Source organism: Nanorana parkeri, unplaced genomic scaffold, assembly GCF_000935625.1.
Source record: "Nanorana parkeri isolate BGI_ZX_2015 unplaced genomic scaffold, ASM93562v1 scaffold716, whole genome shotgun sequence".
Lineage (NCBI taxonomy): Eukaryota > Metazoa > Chordata > Amphibia > Anura > Dicroglossidae > Nanorana > Nanorana parkeri.
In genome coordinates, this window is record NW_017306984.1 from 641,493 (window position 1) to 662,043 (window position 20,551).

The 20,551-nt window shown below is 38.5% G+C and overlaps 1 protein-coding gene across 1 annotated transcript in view; it reads left to right on the forward strand.

The window, feature by feature from the left end:
* Positions 1-19,223, forward strand: part of LOC108793086 (zona pellucida-like domain-containing protein 1) — a 25,194-nt gene extending 5,971 nt beyond the window's left edge. Inside the window, exons 2-8 of the mRNA XM_018564026.1 lie at positions 2,139-2,215; positions 3,646-3,742; positions 4,630-4,869; positions 9,335-9,509; positions 11,257-11,329; positions 16,967-17,057; positions 19,120-19,223. Coding sequence (XP_018419528.1) covers positions 2,139-2,215; positions 3,646-3,742; positions 4,630-4,869; positions 9,335-9,509; positions 11,257-11,329; positions 16,967-17,057; positions 19,120-19,223 — 857 coding nt within the window. The remainder of the gene's footprint in view (positions 1-2,138; positions 2,216-3,645; positions 3,743-4,629; positions 4,870-9,334; positions 9,510-11,256; positions 11,330-16,966; positions 17,058-19,119) is intronic.
* Positions 19,224-20,551: the final 1,328 nt, after the last annotated feature.

Here is a 20,551-nt window from a genome sequence, read left to right on the forward strand (position 1 = left end):
TGGCCATTTTAACTAACGACAGGTTACTAGATCTCCCTTTTACTTAGTGGAACTCTGGTACATTTGATCAGGACATGTGACCATGCACATCATCTCAGGAGGAGGAAAATTCCTTTCCCTGAGCTCTCATGAGATTACAGATGAGATTCCCTAGCAATACTCTGCAGGGTGCAATGGGCATATCTAAATCATTTGTGCCTAAGTGGACCAGGAAGTAAAAAAAAAGAAAAGAAATTGTAAGTAAAATAAAAATGTGTGTTAAGCTTAAAACAAACTTTATTTAGATGCTGCCATGCAGCACAGTCCCTACATTCCACATCCTCTCTACCTACTTTAAATTTGTTGCAGATTCCCATTCAAGGCTTGAGTTCTGCATTGCATGTTAATGATATAAACTCAGTCTGTCTCCAGATTGTTCCTCTGAAATTGTCCAGACTAGCTTGCAGTCCTGTGTATAATCCTCCTACAAATAAACAACTAGATAGGTAAAAAATATAGTGGGGTGTTCTCAAATGTGGCCTCAGAAGTGGAACTACACTCCAGCCAAAAGTTTTTTGTTTTTGTTTTTGTTTTGAAAGGAGTGGGGAAGAGTTAAAGCTAAACTCCAGGCACAAAAAAAAATCATTTAGATATATTCCTATATAGCTACAAAGAAAATATAACCACTTTGTGTGCACCAAATGTGTTTGCAAAGTTACTTTGTGACAGCAGTATCAGCAATGACATCATCACTGTGCCTGTGCAGAGAGCAGAGCTGCAGGAAGGACCCAATAGCATCACTTACTACAGACTGCCTGTAGAAAATTATAGGAGGGGGCTGATACAAGACCAGTCACCTTACAGGAGGAGAGAGAGCAGCAGTGACCAGTCTTTACTACAGAAAACTCCTGCACAAAGGAAACGTTTCACACTGGGTTATTGCAGAGATCTGGAAAAAATACACAAAACACTCCAAGATTTGTATACATATTCCTTTTGTATTAAAACAATAGTTGCTTATGCCCGAGTTCAGTTTTAAAAGGTGGGTTTTTATTTCTGTCTGTGACCCCATTGGGGAGACTTTTCCTCATTTGTTGTCCCTTGATATCCATACAAGAAATAGGGTGTGCAGTTGCCATTGGAACAGAGATGCAAAGACAACAATAAAACAATTGTCAGAGGATCTAAGCCTTCTCCACTCGAAATGCGTTTCTGTTTTTGTCCTTGTTGGAGAGATTTTCTGTCCTGCCTACAAGTGGGGAAATGTTTTTCAAAAGGGACACATAGAGCGACAAAAACCTGAAATAGGCTCCAATACTTCCCTGCTCAATCCAAAATGTAATAAAAAGTTGTAGCTGGAGTCAGGCTTTATTTATTGATTTCAATAATGTTTTTTGCTTTGCAGTTTCTCCATATAAAGGATATGCACAGAAAGAAAAATTGCAACACTTTTTGACTGCAAGCTGCATTGTCATGACCTAAGCCTAATGCTGGCCACACACACAATTTTTTTCTGCAAATCCGACCACTTTCCAGCAGCTTTCACTTGGAAAAACAACTATTTGGATTATTTTACCCTACTGTATCACCAACAGTTTCTGTTGACACTGGGAAATATTCTAAGGCATTGGGGGTAGGTTGCCTTAAACCATTCAGCTGTTATTGCGATTGAAAGCCAATTGAAATTGCCTGAAAATTGTCTGTGGTCACATATCCATGACCACTTACTTCATGCCTCTAACAAACCATAGGACTACTAAGAGCTGCAAATACTCATTATTACTTCAACACATTCAAGAGCATTTTGGAAAGATCTCCAGTGTCCCGTTGATAATGGTGGCATGTCTGCCTATTTGTGGTTACAATTAAGTCTCAAACATTTCTTACAGACTCTCAACATGGGTGTCTCTTGTTATGGTTCTGTTTATGCAGAAACCCAACCACATTTTACTTGATATATTACTTGGTATATTGTATTTCTGGCACTTGTTTAGGGCAATATTTTTCTCTTTTAGAAATATGATTCCTTGTTGAATGTATCACCTTTTGTCCTTGAAAAAAACCCACAAAGATGAAATTCCAGTTGATGCTAAAAAATAAGATTTTGCCCTGTAGATAGGTATTAGTGTAAACTTCTTAAATTAACTTCCTTCTTCCAGCACCTCTTATAAATGTTTTGAAGGCTTTGCCTGCATTTTCTTACCATCAGCAGCGTGGATCAGAGCCTCTGTATCTGGTGAGTAATTATATGTAGATTTTTTGGCAAGTTAATGCAGACTTATTTTTTATTACATATCACTAAGTCTGTCTCTTATATACTTGCATGTATTACAGTTTGTGTGTTTATTATGTAAAAGAATTTGACATGCAGCATGAAATCTTCATATTTAGCTGTGTTCAGGCCTTTAAAAAGTTGTGACTACAAAGGAGACCAAGGACACTAGTTAATTAATCTGTAACAGTTTGTCTAATTTTTGTCTACTGATATGGGTGACTGCACTTAACAAATAATAATTGCTCTTTAAACTACCTGTAGACTAATAGTATGTCACCTTTATTGAAAGTTTCCTAGGCATTGTCCACGCAGACATTTTACATCCTTTTAAAAACTTCCAGAAACTCTGTGTTCTTAAATGGTTTTCTTTATTCAATATCATCATCAGCACCAAACATAGATGTAGCAGTCACCAAGTCAATGTGGTAGTATCTACAGGTAGCATTTAAAAAAAAATAAACCTTTGAGCGTGATAGAAATCAGTACCATCAAACCTGGGCATTTACAGGCAAATGTTTCTCCAATAATGATGGGTATGGAAGATATCTGCCTATTGTATGGAGTGCTGGAACCTGCTACTGTTTCTTATCTGACTTGCTAGGCTGATTTAAGTCATGCACATACAGTTAATAGTTTCCTTCCCTTTTCTCATGGATCAGCCAGGTCATACAGAGATTTTCTAAGATATTTGAAACATTTTGTGAATGATAATGTTTCTGATAGTCAGCAGGCCATTTCTGGCCACCATTTTAGATACTTTATAGTTTGGGTAATTAAATGATTAGCTGAATTATGGACATTTGCCTTAAAGTAAAATTAAACATTTTATACAATTGTTGTTTTACAAATAAGCAATACATGGCATTCACAGAACATTGGGAATTTCTAAAGAAAGAACTCAGCAGAACTTGTTAATTTTTAAAAACTCTGTCTCTGATTTAAAGGACAACTCTACAAAAGTAATTTCAGAGCTCCCTTAACAAAATAAAGTCCCTTCCCCCATCACAGATGTACTTACTGAAATCCTAAGGCCACAGCCAACAGCAGTGTTCAGATTTTTCAGTCAAAATCTACTTGCTACTGCCCATGGCTGTGCAGTTAATCCCCATAGAGGTATATGGGGCCGTTCCCCCAATAAAGAGGAAGTTCAACAGCTTTTACTCCAGTAGTCTATGGGGAAGGACTGCGTAAGTATGGCAAAAAAAATTGTATCTGAAGATTGCTGCAGGCCACTGCCATCAATTTCAGTATGTATTCATGTATGTAAATATTAACCTGAGCTTCTGAGCTCTGTAAACATGTTTTTCTTCAACAGGAGGAAAGAAGAAATATACTGTATGTAAATTATAACAATAATTGATTATTTTGTGTTCTTGTACCTTTGCATATAGGATCTAAAAATGAATTTAGCTTTTATACTGCTGTTAGTGCTATCTTCACAGCCATCTTTTGGACAAGTGTGCCAACCGGTATATGAAAGACTTCCAGGTATGGATAACAAGGGGCCTATATGTGAAAATCTTCATTGCATGAAATCTCTAAAAGGAGAACTGTGGAGTCGGGGCTTTTCCCCATAGTTCTCCTAAGGGTAACGGGAGGACACAAACTAGCGTCCTCCCGTCACCCAAAGCTCAGTATACAGCGAGCTACTGCTCGTGGAATACTGAGACGCCGCAGCCGGAACGGATCCCGACAATGCTGTCTGGATCCACCCAGCTGCGTGAGTGACAGCTGGATCTGCCTATCTAGAGGCAGTGCCAGCTGTACCCGCCCCCTCCCCCATCCGTTCCACCAGTCAGCGCTGGAGAATCGGACAGGGGAGGGGAGGAATCCCTGCAGGGATAGATGACAGTCACGGCTCTCTGCAGGGATAGATCGAGAAGTGAGCGAGCGACGTTATGTGTTCGCTCACTTCCCGATCTACTGAGCCGACCTTTGACAGTTTCATTGTCACAGGTCGGCTCAGATTATGAGGCTGAGTGAAAATCACTTGCCTCATAATTCTCCTTTAAGTTATTAAATTTTGCGACTTTGAAGTAAAGTTTTTTCTTATATTTAACCTTCATTAAACACAAAAACTCAACCTAATGGCAGGTCGAGGGTGATGTAAATTCTCTGCAAATTGTTTGTGAAAAAAGGCAACAAATCTTTTTAAATTGGTGATTGTCTACAGAATAGATTTTGCCTATCTTCACCTGTATCAACATGTCCAAAAAAAGGATTATTAAATTGGCGGGATCTTTAATATGCAAAATTGTCACAATGCACATATTCTATGAAACAAATGGCAAAATATCAATGCTAAGTTTTAATATTAGGTCTGTAATTTCCCCAAAACTGATGCTGTATTGTATTTTTTCTTTCTTTCTACCTAGATAACACTGACATTGCTGTGACATGTGGACCAAGAGATATTCAGCTGTCCATAAAAGTTTGCCCAGTTATGTTTGCTAATTTTGATCCATCTGATCTTGCTCTTAATGGAAAACACAACAATACATCATGTTTAGGTACCAGGGATAACTCAACTGATACTCCATTAATGAAATTCACTCTACTTCTTGATGACTCCAGTAGTAATGTATGTGGAAACATGATTCAAGTAAGTACCACAGGTATAAATAAGAGCATTATTAGACCATATTTAGATACCACCTAAAAATAATAGTTTCTAACAATCAAAGAACCATCACAATGGACATCAATCTTGCCAAATTGTTTCTCTGCATGGTTTATTGTGACCTGGAAAATAACAAAAATGGAAACGTTATGCTTAATGGTTTAAAATGTACTATGCATTATATGGCTTAAAGTCCATTTCTACCTTTGTAAGTGATTAACATTAACATTTATTGTGGTAATGTAGAGGTGCAGTGATTATGTATATGTGTGAACATTTTTATGTGTCGTGTGTTGCATGCTTTCCTCGTTTTTTTATGAAGTTTTTATTAGGCCTGAATTCCGGAAAGTTTAAATCTGCTCCACAGGAAACTTAGTCTGACACCAGGGTTAGATTGTAAAGCAGGCTGTAAACAGGCTGCCCCCTTCCCTGTGATTCTGTGTAATGCGATCACTAAACACCAGCTCTGCCTTCACACACAATACACTGCCCAAGGAGGGGGTGCCATTATGAATACTAATGAATGGGCGGTAGAGAACTTCAACAGATTGCTTGCAAAGCACAGAGACATAATTTTTAACAAAAAATTCTGCGCTCTTGGAAAAATAAGACTAAGATGTTTTAATTGCTAATCCTAAAGCTGCTATGAAAATGGTGAATGTGATGTGAAAGTGCTAACACAGCACTGTATATATCCAGTGAGAAGATCTGCCCCTTGACGCGTTTCGTCACCTGACGTCTTCTGAAGGTCAACAGATCTTCAGAAGACGTCAGGTGACGTCAGGTCAACAGATCTTCAGGAGACGTCAACAGATCTTCAGAAGACGTCAGGTGACGAAACGCGTCAAGGGGCAGATCTTCTCACTGTATAGGAAGTACTATGCTAGCGGCTTTCATGTGAAAGCTTTTATCCTCTTTTTTCTCTGTTTGGCCGGCCGGTATTTTTTAACTTTGATGTAAGTTGCTACTTTTAAATAAATATTTACTGTTGGATGTACTGCACCATGAGGGTTGTTTTTTTCTCTCCCATAACCCTAAAAAAACACTGATCGGGACCGTTCCAAATCGCTGCTGTTCACGGATGAGAAAAGCCGGCATCTGCTTTCAACAGATAGCCGGGACCTCCACGAGACTGCAGGGGAGAAGTGCCTGGAAGTGTTTGGTCTGCTGTCAGAGGAACCCGAGGGAATCGGAACGGGGAGAGTAGAGGTCCTTCCCTTTTTAGTGATTATATATATATACTCACCAACTCTGGTGAGTACCGATTGCCTGGGGGGACGGCTGATTGGAAGATCGGATTTAGGAGAGCTGTGTATTTTTGTATTTGATATTTGCTTTCTGTCTGCGGGGAAGACCGGACTTAAAAGAACTATATATACATATTTTTTCGTTTGTTTATTTGTCATTTTTTGAGTTATTTATTATTGGGTTATTATATTGTGCATTTTTTGAGGAAACATTCGCATTTAATTCTAATATCTTGCACCGGAACATTTTATATATTTTTTTATTCTTTTTGTCTAATTATCTCATGACTCACAAGTTCACTCACTAACGAGATAATTTATAGGGTTTGGTTTTGATTTTTTTATATTCTGTCACTGTGTGGCATTCTCACTTCTAATTACTCACTAATAAGATATCTTAATGGTTTGAAGCTTTTTGATTGATTTCATTGTTGAAAAAGACTTTTTTCGTATTACACTGTATCCACTTAGGAGCCTTTGCTCAGATTATGTATTAACACAAACCAGTTTTTACACATTTTGTATCGCTTAAAATATTAGATAATTTATGGAATCTCTCACCGGGTTATAACCCATTTATTTATATATTTATATAATTTTTCTTTTTAAGGTATTTATATATACAATTTTTATGGAAGTATTTATATTTAACCTATAGCGCTGTGTTAGCACTTTCACAAAGCACAGAGACAGCCATTTCCATGAGGATATGAAGAGGAAAGCTAACAAAAAATGTAAGTTTATATGCAGTGGCATAACTAGAAACTTCAGGGCCCCGGTGCAAGAAACCATGAAGGGCCCCCCCAACCCCCCACCGCCATGGGAAGGCACTATAAACAGGCACTGTGGGGTGAACAGGAAGGCTGCCATTTCAGTTTAAAATTTTAGTGCCGGTGTTCTGTAAAGAACACCGACCCAGTATCCGCGCTTGCGCACAGACGGGATTAACGAGGAAACTGGCATTTATTTGTAAAGTATTAGTTTGTAATTGTTAATTGTGACCGTTAATAATATACCATCCATGGCAGTAAATGATGGATTGCATATTATTAACAATCACAATTAACGATTTGAACAAAATATTTTGTGAATAAATGCCTATTTTCTCGATAATACTGGTCTGTGCACAAGCGCAGATGCTGAGGTCAGCAAACTCGACTAGGTCGGCGATCTCGACAGAACACTGGTATCAGCGCTTAGTACTTGTGAAAATGCCCAGTGTTGGCACTGGTGCGTCCCTACTTAATAGTATAATGTATTGCTGGGACTTGTAGTCCTGCATAGTTGGTGGTATTCTGCATTGCTGTATAATCATTATACAGCAATGCAGAATACCAGTAGCTATGCAGGACTACAAGTTCCAGCAATACATTATAATGAAAATCAGCAATGCTGAGTACTACCAACTTCCCCCCCGCACCCTCGCTTCCTGTCCAGCCTTCACCCACCCAGACTTAAAATATTTTACTGCTATCTGGGCCCCATTAGTGAAATATGCCTTTACTTCCTGTCTGAATAACAATGGTTTCACCAGACAGTAAGTGAGGGAAAATCTCCAACAGCAACGCGAACAGATAAAAAAATGTGTTCCTTTAGTAGAGTTGGGGAAAACTATGTTTTTATTGTCTATGTCCCTGTTGCAGATTCCCCCCTTCCTCTGTGTGGAAACCAATGTCACAGGGACAGTAAGGGGAGGTCTCTCTAATGGAGCCCCAGATAGCAATAAAAACCTCTTATATCTAACCACTCTTTCTAAAACAAACAAAAAAGTTTTGGCTGGGCTTACACTCAAGCTAAATACCCATTCTGAAAGTCTTTGATAAATGTAGGAAAACCCCTCAATATGTTCGTCATGTGTTCCTATTCACACAGCATACTGAAAATAACTTGTAAAAACATTTTGGTTAAATCAGGCAAGGCTGATTCCAGGTTTTTCTTAGCTCTTTCACAGTATTCTGTCCCAGTGGAAAGTCTTGGGACTGAAACTTGGGGATTGTATTTATCTGATAAGTTTCATTAACATACAATGGACAAGTCTCCTCTCAATGGACAAGACCCCTCACCCCTCACAGCCCCTCCTACGCAAGAAGAGATGTTAACTCTTAAAACCCTAACCCAAGTAAAAGCTATTTAAACTGCAAGAAGCATTTTCTTATTTTTATTTTAGCTTATGCTAATGGGAACATGTAACAAATATAAAATAGATGTTATCACAATTTGGCTGCGAAACACACTGTCGCCTAGGTGTGAACCCAGGCGGCTACCAGACATGTTTAAACCTACACATAATTCACAGAACTGAGCTGAGATCCAAAATCTATTGCATCCAAAGCTAGGAGTATTTTGTAAACTGAAACAAATGTGTATTAATCATTTTTGGCATATACAGGCAGTTAACCCTCTGTACCCCTCCTGAGGCCCTCCGCACCCCTCCCGGGGCATTCCGCATCCCTCCCGGGGCATTCCGCACCCCTCCCGGGACATTCCGCACCCCTCCTGACACCCTCCGCACCCCTCCTGACACCCTCTCTGCCCCTCATGACACCATCTGCGCCCCTCATGACACCCACTGCACCCCTCCTAAGACCTTCCGCACCCCTCCTGGGACATTCCGCACCCCTCATGACACCCTCTGTACCCCTCCTGACAACCTCCACACCCCTCCTGAAACTACCTCTGTGGATGATTACAGTAAGTTGAAAATAAAAACAGAAATGGTTTAATGTTTTATATATTGGGGGGAAAAAAGGTATCAAAATCATGTTTTTTTCCGGGGGGGCCTTTATGGTTTTCTTGCACCGGGGCCCTGAGGGTTCTAGTTATGCCTCTGGTGATAAAGCTTCAGTGTAGACTCTTACAGGAGTGAATTTCCCTTCCTAGGGGTAGATTTCCTTTTACTTCCTGTTGTCTCAAGGGCAGGAAGTGAGATTAAATCTTTCTAACGAGGATACAGACAGCAGTAAAAACCTCTCAGTGACCCGGAAGAAGAGGTGGGCACCCCTTGTCTGCACGTCTAACAAGAACCAACTTCCTGTAATGTATGTACAGTACCACGAACCAGACCCTCATCGGCACGAGCGTGGTAGCATTACAACTACCCCTGCTGTACAGTAATGGCCTCTGTTTGTAAGTAGGAGTCGGATGTAAGTCGGATGTATGTAACCTGGGGACTGTCTGTACATTTTTTTTTATTTATACAGGTTTTAAGTGAAGCTGGCAGTGGAGTGTTCAGCTCATATTCAAATATCCAAACAGTTGTCATCTCTGGATTTGTGGATTCTTCACCATTAGCAGAAATGGGACTTGTCTCCTACAGTACAAACTTACACTATAATTTTTCTTGTCGCTATCCTATGCAGTACCTCCTGAACAATACTGAAATGTTAACGTAAGTGTATCATAAATATTTAATATCTAGATCTCCTTGCAGGTTTTATAACAATTTTATTTGAGAAGTCTTATCCAGTTTAGTTCTTAAATGTATGATTTAGAGCATGTGGACAACCATGTTTTCAGGTGCTTCCCGTGGGGGCTGCTGTTATTGCTACAGCATATCGTATAAAAATAATTCATGCACTTTTAACCTTTTGGCAACAGTTTGGGAATTGCCCTTTTCTGTTCCATCATGACTGCACCCCTGTACACAAAACCAGGTCCAAAAAGACATGGTTTGATGATTTTGGTGTGGATGAACTTGAGTGGCCTACACACAATGTTAGTGAACACCTTTGAGATGACTTGGAGTCCTGTTTGTGAGCCAGGTCTTCTTGTCCAACATCAGTACCTGACATGACAAATGCACTTTTGCTGAATGGCTACAAATTTCCACACACACACTCCAAAATCTTGTGCAAAGCTTTCTCAAAGTGAAGACTGTTTTAGCCATGAGGGGAAAAGAAGAGAGGGGCAAATACATATTAATGTCCAACAAGCCAATAAACAGTAGGTGTAATGGTCAGGTGTACACAGACATTTGGCACGGCTCACTTCACTTCTGATCGGTCATTCACTCGGCTGCCCTCGGCAGCTTTGTGAATAGACCCCACAGTGTTCTTTTGTTACATATTAAACAAAAGACAAGTACTCAGACAGATGCTGCAGAAAGCTTGCACACTTTGGGGGCGTAATAGTAAAACAGTTATTCTAATATTCTCCAAACATTTACTGCAGACAAATCTTTCAGTTGCATGTGTTTTACCCACTAGTAAATGTTTGGTGAAAGTTGCATTCACTGCTTTAAAGAAGAACTCTGGACAGAATAAAACATAACTCTTCCATTCGGGCTACCCCCTCACTGCAAGGGTTAAGTGATTGTTTTGGTCTAGGATCTAAAATAACAAATATATACTCACCCGAACCTTGCTCCCATCTGGCTGCTAGACCGGTTACTCCTCCCCCGCTCAGGCGGTGTAATGTCCCTCAGCATCCTCACATCTAATACAGTGTATTAGACGTGATGACTCACAGGTCCTTAGAACGCCAGAGTGGAGGGGAGAGAGGCTGCAAGGACTGGCCTAGCAGTCAGGCAGGACCAAGGAGTGGGTAAGCATATCTTTGTTATTTTAGACCCTAGACCATAACGAGCACTTAACCCTTGCAGTGCGGGAGTAGCCCCACTGCAAGGGTTACATTTTAGTCTAACTGGAGTTCTTCTTTACAAATATGATAACATACCACTGATTTTTAGATAGTCATTGCCAAATATGTCTTGTTTTTAGTCTTGCCTATAGAAAAAAAATTCTTCATCAGGTTTTTTTGCTGTATGTGTCCTTTTTAAGAATGTTTCCCCTCACTTTAAGTCCATGTGACACCAGGGCTAGAGCTGAGGGGGACAGTGGTCTATGCTACAGAAAGAAGCAGATAGCAATTATGACCTAACCTAATATTTCCCCAATCTACCAAAAATGTGATTTTCAAACTTTTTTGCTCTTCTATTGAAGAGGTTTTCCAAATCCCCCAGTCCTGGTGACATTCGGATAGGATGAAGGGAACTCTTCCATTTGGGGAGAGAGAATGCAATGAAACCCTCAGAGGTTTTAGCCAATCTTCATAACACAAAAAATATTTAGGGTTGTGGGTTTCACATAATAGTATGTCTTTGTAGACACATTTGATGTTTTCTTTCTTTTTCTTAGATCATTTGGAGCTGTAGCTGTTAACAGCAACAATGGTAGCTTTATCAGTACTTTACGAATGCAGATTTTCACTGTAAGTTTGCATGGAAACTCTCTTATATCATTGTACTGTCAATAAAAAGACTAAAATTAAATATCTATTAATGAAGAACTCCAGTTATTTACAAGTTAACCCTTACAGTGGGACTACACCCACACTGCAAGTGTTATCTGCTCGTTTTTCTCTAGGGGCTGACATTCAGAAGATATACTCACCTGATACTAGGTCCTGTGGTGGTCAGCACTCATCTCTATCCCTCTCTGCTCTGGCTGTAGTATGTCCCTCAGAGTCCTCATGTCTTATACAGGTTAATGGACTGCATTAGACGTGATGATGTCACAGATGCTTAGACTGCCAGAGCCCCGGGGAGAATAGACTACAAGTGAGTATATTTTTTATATTTTTATTTGAGCCCCTAGACTCAAATGAGCAGTTAACCGTTGTAGTGCAGGGGTAGCCATCACTGAAAGGGTTAACTTTGTAGATTCCTGGAGATCTGCTTTAAAGTGTATTTGAACCCATAAACCAAAATGTAATATATTGCTGTTTACCGGTCCTTACATGTGGTGACTGCATTAGCTATTTTCAGGCTCAGAACATTTTTTTAGCAAGTACAGGAAATACTTCTTGACCTTGCCAGAAATTCAGTGTCCTTATAACTTCCTGCACAGTGAAATCCCAGTGTTATCTGCCCAAAAATCTACTGCAGCCATCAAATCTAAAGGCTGGTAAGCTGCAATATATTACATTATTGCTTTTGCGGTTAGATATGCTTTTATTTTTTGTTGTCAATTCCTATTAATGTTTCTATGAAGATCATGGATTCATTTTTATAACACATTCATAGTATCTATATTGTATGGAAAGATGGGACTAACCTGTATCCACAGGCACCACATCCTATTTTACATAAAAAACATTCAACCAAAAAGAGATTGGACTTTTGGGGTACCCACAACATATGTAAGCTCTCATGGGCAGGGCCCTCCTTACCGACTTGTCTTGATTTGTATTGTAACTGTAATGTCCTCCTTATATTGTAAAGTTCTGTGCAAACTGTTGGGGGGTTCGGGGTACCTTGCAAGCATGGGTGGCCAAGCCTCCTTCTCTCTTGCAAAGTACCTTGTCTAGATGGGCCTCTTTCTCACGTCGGGTCCCCAAGAGGATGAGGGGGTTTGTAGGTAACACTTATGGGAATCTGGAAGCCCCCTTTATAATAAGAGGGCTTTCAGATATCAGCACCCCCAGGGAATGAGTATAGGGGTACAATAGTAAGCTTTACCCATTTTCCACAAAGAGTTAAAAGCAAATAAGGACACCACACCATAAAAAAAGTCCTTTATTCACACATATTCCACACATATTAGCAGTACAACAAAGTTTGATGCCTTTGTCTATTTCTACTCAAGACATTTATTTCAAAGCTGAATACAGTATACAGTAACTTGTGTTTTTTTATTTACTGTTATTAATCTGATTCATTGCCAGTTATTATAGCTGTAAAATGTTACAATAATTTCTCACATGTTTTTAATAGGATCAAAGTTTTTCTTCTGCAGTTGCATCAAATTTAACTGTTTATGGCTTGAGAAAAACAATATATGTTCAAGTAAGCAGTAATAACTCAGCAACAAGGTATGTGAACTTTATGAAATAAGGAGTAATAATTTTAATGTGTCATGTTGTTTGCTAGATATAATTGAAATAAATGAAATAAATCAATCAATCCTCTCTGCACTGTCAAAAATACACACCTGCACCACAGTGCCATGTAGCTAAACTAATTCATATCTATGGTGATACTCAACTATGGCCCTTGACAGCTATAGCACAAAATTCCCATTATTTAACCATCAGATATCAGCCTTACATTCAAGTATTTTAACTGGATCTCCTTGATTCATTCTTGATTTGAATAGTTTAGTGGTCCATCCGTTGGTCTTATTTTAATAAGGCACACATACAATGCATAAAAGCAGTGGCCTCTAGCAGCATATTATCTATCACCATCTTAACATCTGTAAAATGATTCAATAAAACATTTGATTGGTTCATAGTTTCATCGTGATTCCTTTGTACACTTCTTAATTTTATAAATATATAGGTTTGTATTCTGTCTTTGAAATTAACTTTTGTTGTAGAGTAGGAATGGTTCGTGATTTGGACCATTTACTGGTTGATGCAAAATACCGTATGTACGTCTATGTGCAAATTTATCTACAATGCTAAATGGGATTTTACAAACAAGCGTCAAGTTCTCTTGTTTCCCTGGGTGTAGAAAAATGTTTTGAGTAATTATTTGAGTAATTATTTTCTGTCAGGGACCTAGACTACCAATTGCCTTTTCAAAGATTCCATGTAAACTATCCTATACATCAAATAGCCATCAGCACATCACCCTTTCTCCAGGAACTCGTCAACAAATCATCTTACTATGCCTGATGAAGGGACCCTGTGCAGCCCTGAAATGTATTTTGTTTGACATGATGCAGAAACGTCAACAAAGGCGTTTTCTGGATGAAGACTTGGGTGTGCTAGTGACATATTCTTCAACAAATCAGACATGTGATATTGTCTTGTCATGTTTCTAGGAGTAAAATGCTTTAAAGGAATGCTACTGTATCCCTTGATGATTACCCTTGAGTCTTCCCAGACAGAAAATGTTTTATACAGATCTCTTTTTCAAATGATTTATTTATTTTCCAGAAATAGTAGCAACGTTACCTGAAAATCTTATTTAGGGTTAATCATGTTTACAGGTTTAAGTTTGAATATTAATAGCTGCACTGCGATTTTAAACAATAGAACTATACAACATTTGCAGATACGCTGTATTATAGAATTTATAATTTCTCCACAGCTATAATGTATTCCTGGATCGATGCTTTGCTACTCCATCCCCTTTGGTTTCACCTGGACAAAATGACAGCTATGATTTCCTCACAGGGTAATTACCTAGACTATATCTTATGTAATAAAGAAACAGACAACACATCTACACTTCGTTTCACTGAATATATGTATATATATATTTTATTATTGCTTCTGAAAAAGCAAAATGGAATTCCATTTGATGAATGTGTCAAAGTAGCAGATGCACTACCCCTTGTAGTGATCTTAGATATAACCCTATATAGGTTTAGTGTCCTTTTCAAGAGCTATAAGAAACGTTTTTTTTTTTTAAAAACTAGCAAAAAACCAAAAATACCTATTCACGTTCTCTTTTCACACTTGCATCTGATTTATACTTGTCTTGCAAGTCAATGTTAGTAATCCAATTAGTCGTTACTGTTAGCCCTGAGATGTGTCTGCCTTTGATGTCTGCTAAGACCTGAAGTTGCCCATTGATATTGTACATGTTTGCTCATCAACAAAGGCCTAGCAATAAGGTATACGGTGTGGTTTATGGCTAGTGTTAGGTTTAGGTTAGTGTTTGGGTGAGCATTAGTGTTGACTTCATTTATTAACAAAGTCATTGCTCACCAAATTGATAATAGTAAGCCAAAGAAATCAATCGTTATTAAACAGACTCTGTTGTTACTCCTGAGATGTGTCTGCCTTTGATGTCTGCTAAAGCCTGAAGTGACACATTAAAATTGTAAATGCTTGCAGATCAACAGAGGGCTACCATTAAGGTTAGGGTCAGGTTTATGGTTAGTGTTAGGTTTAGCATTCAGGTTAGACTTTGCTTATCAACAAAGGCATTGATCACCATGGAAGCTTTGCCATTTTGATTACATGGTTTTGTCTTTTTTTTTAAACAAAGCCATGTGATTTTTTTTGGCATATAGTCTTCATGGCACAATTGGAGGTTAATTTCAATCAAATTTCAATAAGAGTCCTGTTTTGCCAAATGCACTAGCTTCACCCTAATAGCAACAGTATTCCTGCATGGATTGGCCATTGATAACAGCCATAAACAGAATAACATTTTTACTATCTTCAGCTATTTCTTTGTTTGGTATTTTAGGCATTTGAGAATTAGCATACAATTTTATTATCAAACAAAGGCACAAATGAACAATCTTTTCAGGGGCTAACAATTTATTTACATAAAGGTGTTACATTTAAAGCAAAATGTAAATCTGCTGCTTTTAACTCGACTGCAGTGGTGCAACGTCCACCAATTCCCTTGTCGCTGCCAAAATCTTTGCCTAGTCTGCTTTGGGTTTGATGTCTTCAGCCATCCTGACAGGTTGGTCTTGGATGACATAACTCCCACACATGCACGTGGGAGCTGATTCATCCTAGCACCAAGGCATGTTGAGATTCTAAAACTAGCTGTGCAACTGCAGCTCAGTGTTTAGTCTAAAGAAAATTTCTAGTAGGCAGGGAAGAAGCATTTATAGGAGAGAAGACAAGCAAAGTAACTTTTCTTATGCAGTCAAACTTTTTCTTGCTATCAATTTTAATTACTCTAAATTTCACTTTAGATCACTAAAGTGAAATTTAGAGTAATTAAAATTAAAGGCTAACTCCATGTTTAAAGTGGAACTCCAGGAATCTGCAAATCTCCCTTGCGTGGAGCAACCCCTTTTGAATGCTGGCCCCTAGAGAAAAATGAGCAGTTAACCCTTGCAGTGCAGGGCTCTAGCCCCACTGCAAGGGTTAAAATATTAAATAATTAAGAGTTCTTCTTTAACATCTTGTTCCATATTACACCCATATTTAGGATATAACATGGAACATGGTGACATTCCGCAGCCCCCCCTGCCACCTTCAAATCACCCCCTGCTTACCAGAATCACAGGGTGCCTCATCCTGCAGGCTTCTGTTTTTTGTTTAATTCATGCAGCTGTATGTGGCTCCACCTAACAGCTGCATCATTCATTTACAGATCCATTCACAGAATCTGTGAATAAAAAGGTCTACAGGTCCTGTCTAACACTTGGGAAGAGGGACAGTTTTCCTAAACTCTTGGCGCGAATGGCTGCCAGTTGAACAATCCACTTGCTGTTGCATAATCAAAGTTTTCAACAGTTTATCACAATTTTTCACACAGACTTGAGGGGCTGCTCATCCAAGGCTCTGGGGCTTCCACCACGAACATAAGAAACAAAAGGGAACAGAGCGCCACCTCCGTGTGTAAAATCGTTTATTACAATAAATAAAACAAGGGATATATGTACTCACAAGCAAATGTTTTCATCAGGCTTAGCAACAAACAAGAGGCCATGCTGTCTGTTAACCCAACATGGTATTGCCCCGACTTTGCATCACGGCTGCCTCCGGTCACATCACCGTCCACCAGCCACAGTCAGCCAAGATTGACGCTTTTCAGGGGCAAGCCTCCTTCATCAGAATGATTCTGATGAAGGGGGCTTACCCCTGAAACGTGTCAATCTTGGCTGACTTATACAACTGAAAAAAATGTTCCATTTTATGTTTGCTGTTTTATATTGTCAGTTGTGTAAACCATTTCTTTTTCTTAGTTGCTCTGCAGTACAGAATGTATCTATTATTGCCAGTGGAGTGGACAAGTTTGCCCGGTTCAGCTTCCAGTCTTTCCGTTTCCTGCAGCACAGTGGACAACCAACATCATCAATCTACTTGCACTGCTATACTAGACTTTGTGAACCTGGCCAGTGTACTGTAAGTTATTTCTTAATTAAACAGATTTGTTGAAGATATATATGAAGTATGTTTTAATTTGATATTTTTATTTTAAAGAAATGCTCAAGTTCAAGACGGAAGAGGGAGGCTAATGCTGGCAGTGCCACAGATCCAGTTGTCGTGTCCTTTGGACCAGTCCAAGTTACTGGTAAGGATTTTGTATGGAAACAGTGAAATGTTTATGGGTATCAGTTTGCCGTTTTCTCCAAGGTCAGTAAAAGAGAAGAGCACAGGAAATAATATTGTCTAAACATGACATTATAATGGAAAGCATGCCCCTTAGTCTTTTATTTTTTTCATGTCAAAACCAAAAAAAAAATGCCATTTGATGTGTTAATTTGGTTTTTGCTTAAAGTGGAGGAGCAGTTCAATATTATAAGCACTTCAATCCTAACTCTAGCCAACTATTTTTCTTTAGTTTTAGATAGAGGGGAATTCACTGTTTGTAAAGTTTTCATTTGAGAAGATTTCACATTCACTTTCTCTCTCGGTGATGCTCATATAAGAACTGAGGTGTGTGGATGCCCCATACACATCCCTGTCTATGTCCCAACTGGAGAGATTTTCAATCACTCCCTGTCCTGGCAGTAAGTGAGGAAGATTCCCTTCAATAAGGGCACAGAGCAAATAAAACCCAGAAGAGGCTCTAATTTTCTATACAAAAATAAAATAAAACATCTTGGTGGGATTTGCGCTTTTAGTGTAGCAATGTACTATATTTCATGATAAATGTATTACTGTTTTGGACAAGTCTAGGTCATGTTTGTATTAATTTTGTTACATAATGTAACTGATTATTATCAGTTTATTATTATTATGAGTATTATTATTTTTATAACTGATCATTATCACACAGCCTAATTATTGCAGTGAGTTTTTATTTTTATTTTAGATTATAGCTCTAGTGTACAAGGCGCACAGACTTAAGAGTAAAACTTATGTTTTCCTTTTTTACAAAGCAGGAATCTAAAACCCTCCGAAAGCTACAAAATTAAAACAAATACGGGGCATCTCATGCAGGAGGACAGAAAAGAGAGTGTCTATAGTAACCATGTTTTTAAATGGCCCATAAAGAAGTTTGTGGTTAGAAAAAGTATTATCTTTTTCTGACAGCTACCTACAATTTATAATATCAAATGCAATAACACACACCTCATAACTCCTCATCATTTTAAACACCTCCTATAACTGCTAACAAGACACATTGCAAGTTCTGTTATCTATGGTGCAAGAGAGGAATAAAAAAAAAAAAAAAACACAATCTCAATAACTCATCAATGCACAATAGACTGTTGTCATGGACCTGGTAGCAGTTGCAGCAGCCATCTTTGCTAATATAATGCTGTATGCTGCAGACATAATGTCCATTTTGATGGATGGTGTGCTTTTGGTAGTCATAAAAAAAGTCATTGTGAGGGATCTCAGAGCCAAACTCTTTTTTAAAGTTACTTTTCACCACAAGTTACTTTATTGAATATTTTGCAGGAAATCCAAGTCAAGTCTCCAGTGTTTCCAGTGGGGGTAAGAATTTCCATTTCCTTAAAGCAGATGTCAAGTATATCAACAATAATAAAAATTTGACATTTAGGAACATATAGGGGAAAACTTTGAAACGCCTTTGTTTGCTGGTTTTGAAGCCGTCTGACCGTGCATGTTCTGGGCAAGGGTTGTAAATGAAGAGTAGCATCAGCACTTTGTCTTCCCAGGACTCCAAATCCCAATAGACCTTGCTATAGTTCCAACTCCCAGCCCAGGGAGGCATATTAAAGTAGGAAGCAGCTGTCAATCACCTGGGAGGAAGAGCATTACTGAAAGTGACACACACACATTTGGGGGGGACCAGCCTCTTTCTAAAAAATTACAATGCTATTATGTAAGAGGAAGAGTCTGTGTCACTGCACAACCTTGTAATTTAGTGGTGGCGAGGCTAAAAAAAAGGTGTGATAACACTGGGAATTTGAAAGGGCAGATTACAGAGTTGTCATCCTATTCTGTAAGAGCTGAGGGTGAAACTGACAGGATCAACTGGTATATTTGTCAACAGAGACATTGCTAACTTTTTCAGCTATTCAGCAATATTAGTTTGAAACACATGTTTCTGTTGTATCACCTTATGAAAGTAAAATACATGACTGCTTTTGTTGTAAAACAGCAGGATATCTCATGACTTTTGGACATGTTAACTAACGTTTTCTTTCCACTGTACACAGGGAGGAATCAGTGGTCGTTTTCTCAGACCAGCCTTCTAATGGCATTCGGCATGATTACAGTTATGGGACACAATGTCGCCACTAGCTCACTAAACGATTTGTAATCTATCAATGATGCGGGTTGTCAATAATCAGTGCAATAATTAAACTGAAATATAATTTTTAACAGCATTAAAGTTATTTATAGAATGATAATAAATACTATATATATATGTTACTAGTCAAAATGTTTCACCTGTTATTACATCTAATGTGTACACTGATCTATATATCGAGTGAATTCTTAGGTTTGTAAATAAAACAATTGAGCTGGATATTGGGGTTTCTTGTGTCTTTATATTATAACACTGAGCTAACTGTTGTCTAGAAATACCCAGTATAAAGACCATGGGTGTAACTACAGATCATGGGGCCCTATAGGATGTATTAATGGGGCATCCTGGTGACCTGGTTCCACACTGTGATCAGCTGTTCCTCCCACTGCCCTACATGTCATTAGAGGACACAGTAGCAGCTATTGGGCTATGTATAAGATATCTAAGCATCAAAGAATATTGGTTGCAATGACAACTCCACTGCAATGATATCACATACCTACCAGCTCCTGATCATATGTAATGCATAAATCCAATACATTTTGTTACCTCTGTAAAAACCAATAACCCTTTTCGTATAAATGTAACAGCGATAATTGCTCACATACACGTTTGTAAAAGTGGAAGCTCTACAAACCCGATCTCTATCCTGGGATAAGTGCAGAGACACCTCTTTAGATCTTATATACTCTTGATGTATTTATTAAGAAGACCTGTCACACCCTATTTACTACAACGTATCACATAGGGGAGGTATCAGCCATCTTGTAATAGTGATAAAGTTAAGCAGAAAAAAAAATCTAATGTCATAAAATACATGGAGCACCCCGAGTCAATAATATATATATATATGGCATGGTCATATCACAATGAACATTGGCAGTGAAATTAACACACAGAACCTGAACCTATTAGCTGTACTGTATATACTGCACACTCATGCCGCAGTCCTTGTATCCACAAAATATTTCCTAATTAATGCCAAAGGAGGCAGTTTCACAGACAAACATAAATCTCATAATAATCCTCAGCACAGAATGTAATTTAAAAAAAATGAACCTCTTCCATTACATATTCTGTTTTGCATAGAGAATAAAGAAAAGGACCAACACTTTCTCTGGTCTTACCTTCAGCGGTCAAGACTTTGCAGAGTATTGAGTGCAGCAGTAAGGACTACTTAGTATATAGAGTGCTATACTTTGTATAGAATGCAGATGTCAGGACTATATAATATGCAGCATAGCATATAGATTAGAGTGGTTAAGACTATGTAATGAACAACTTAGCATATAGAATGCAGCGGTCAGGACTTTATAATGTGTACAAAACAGTGTATA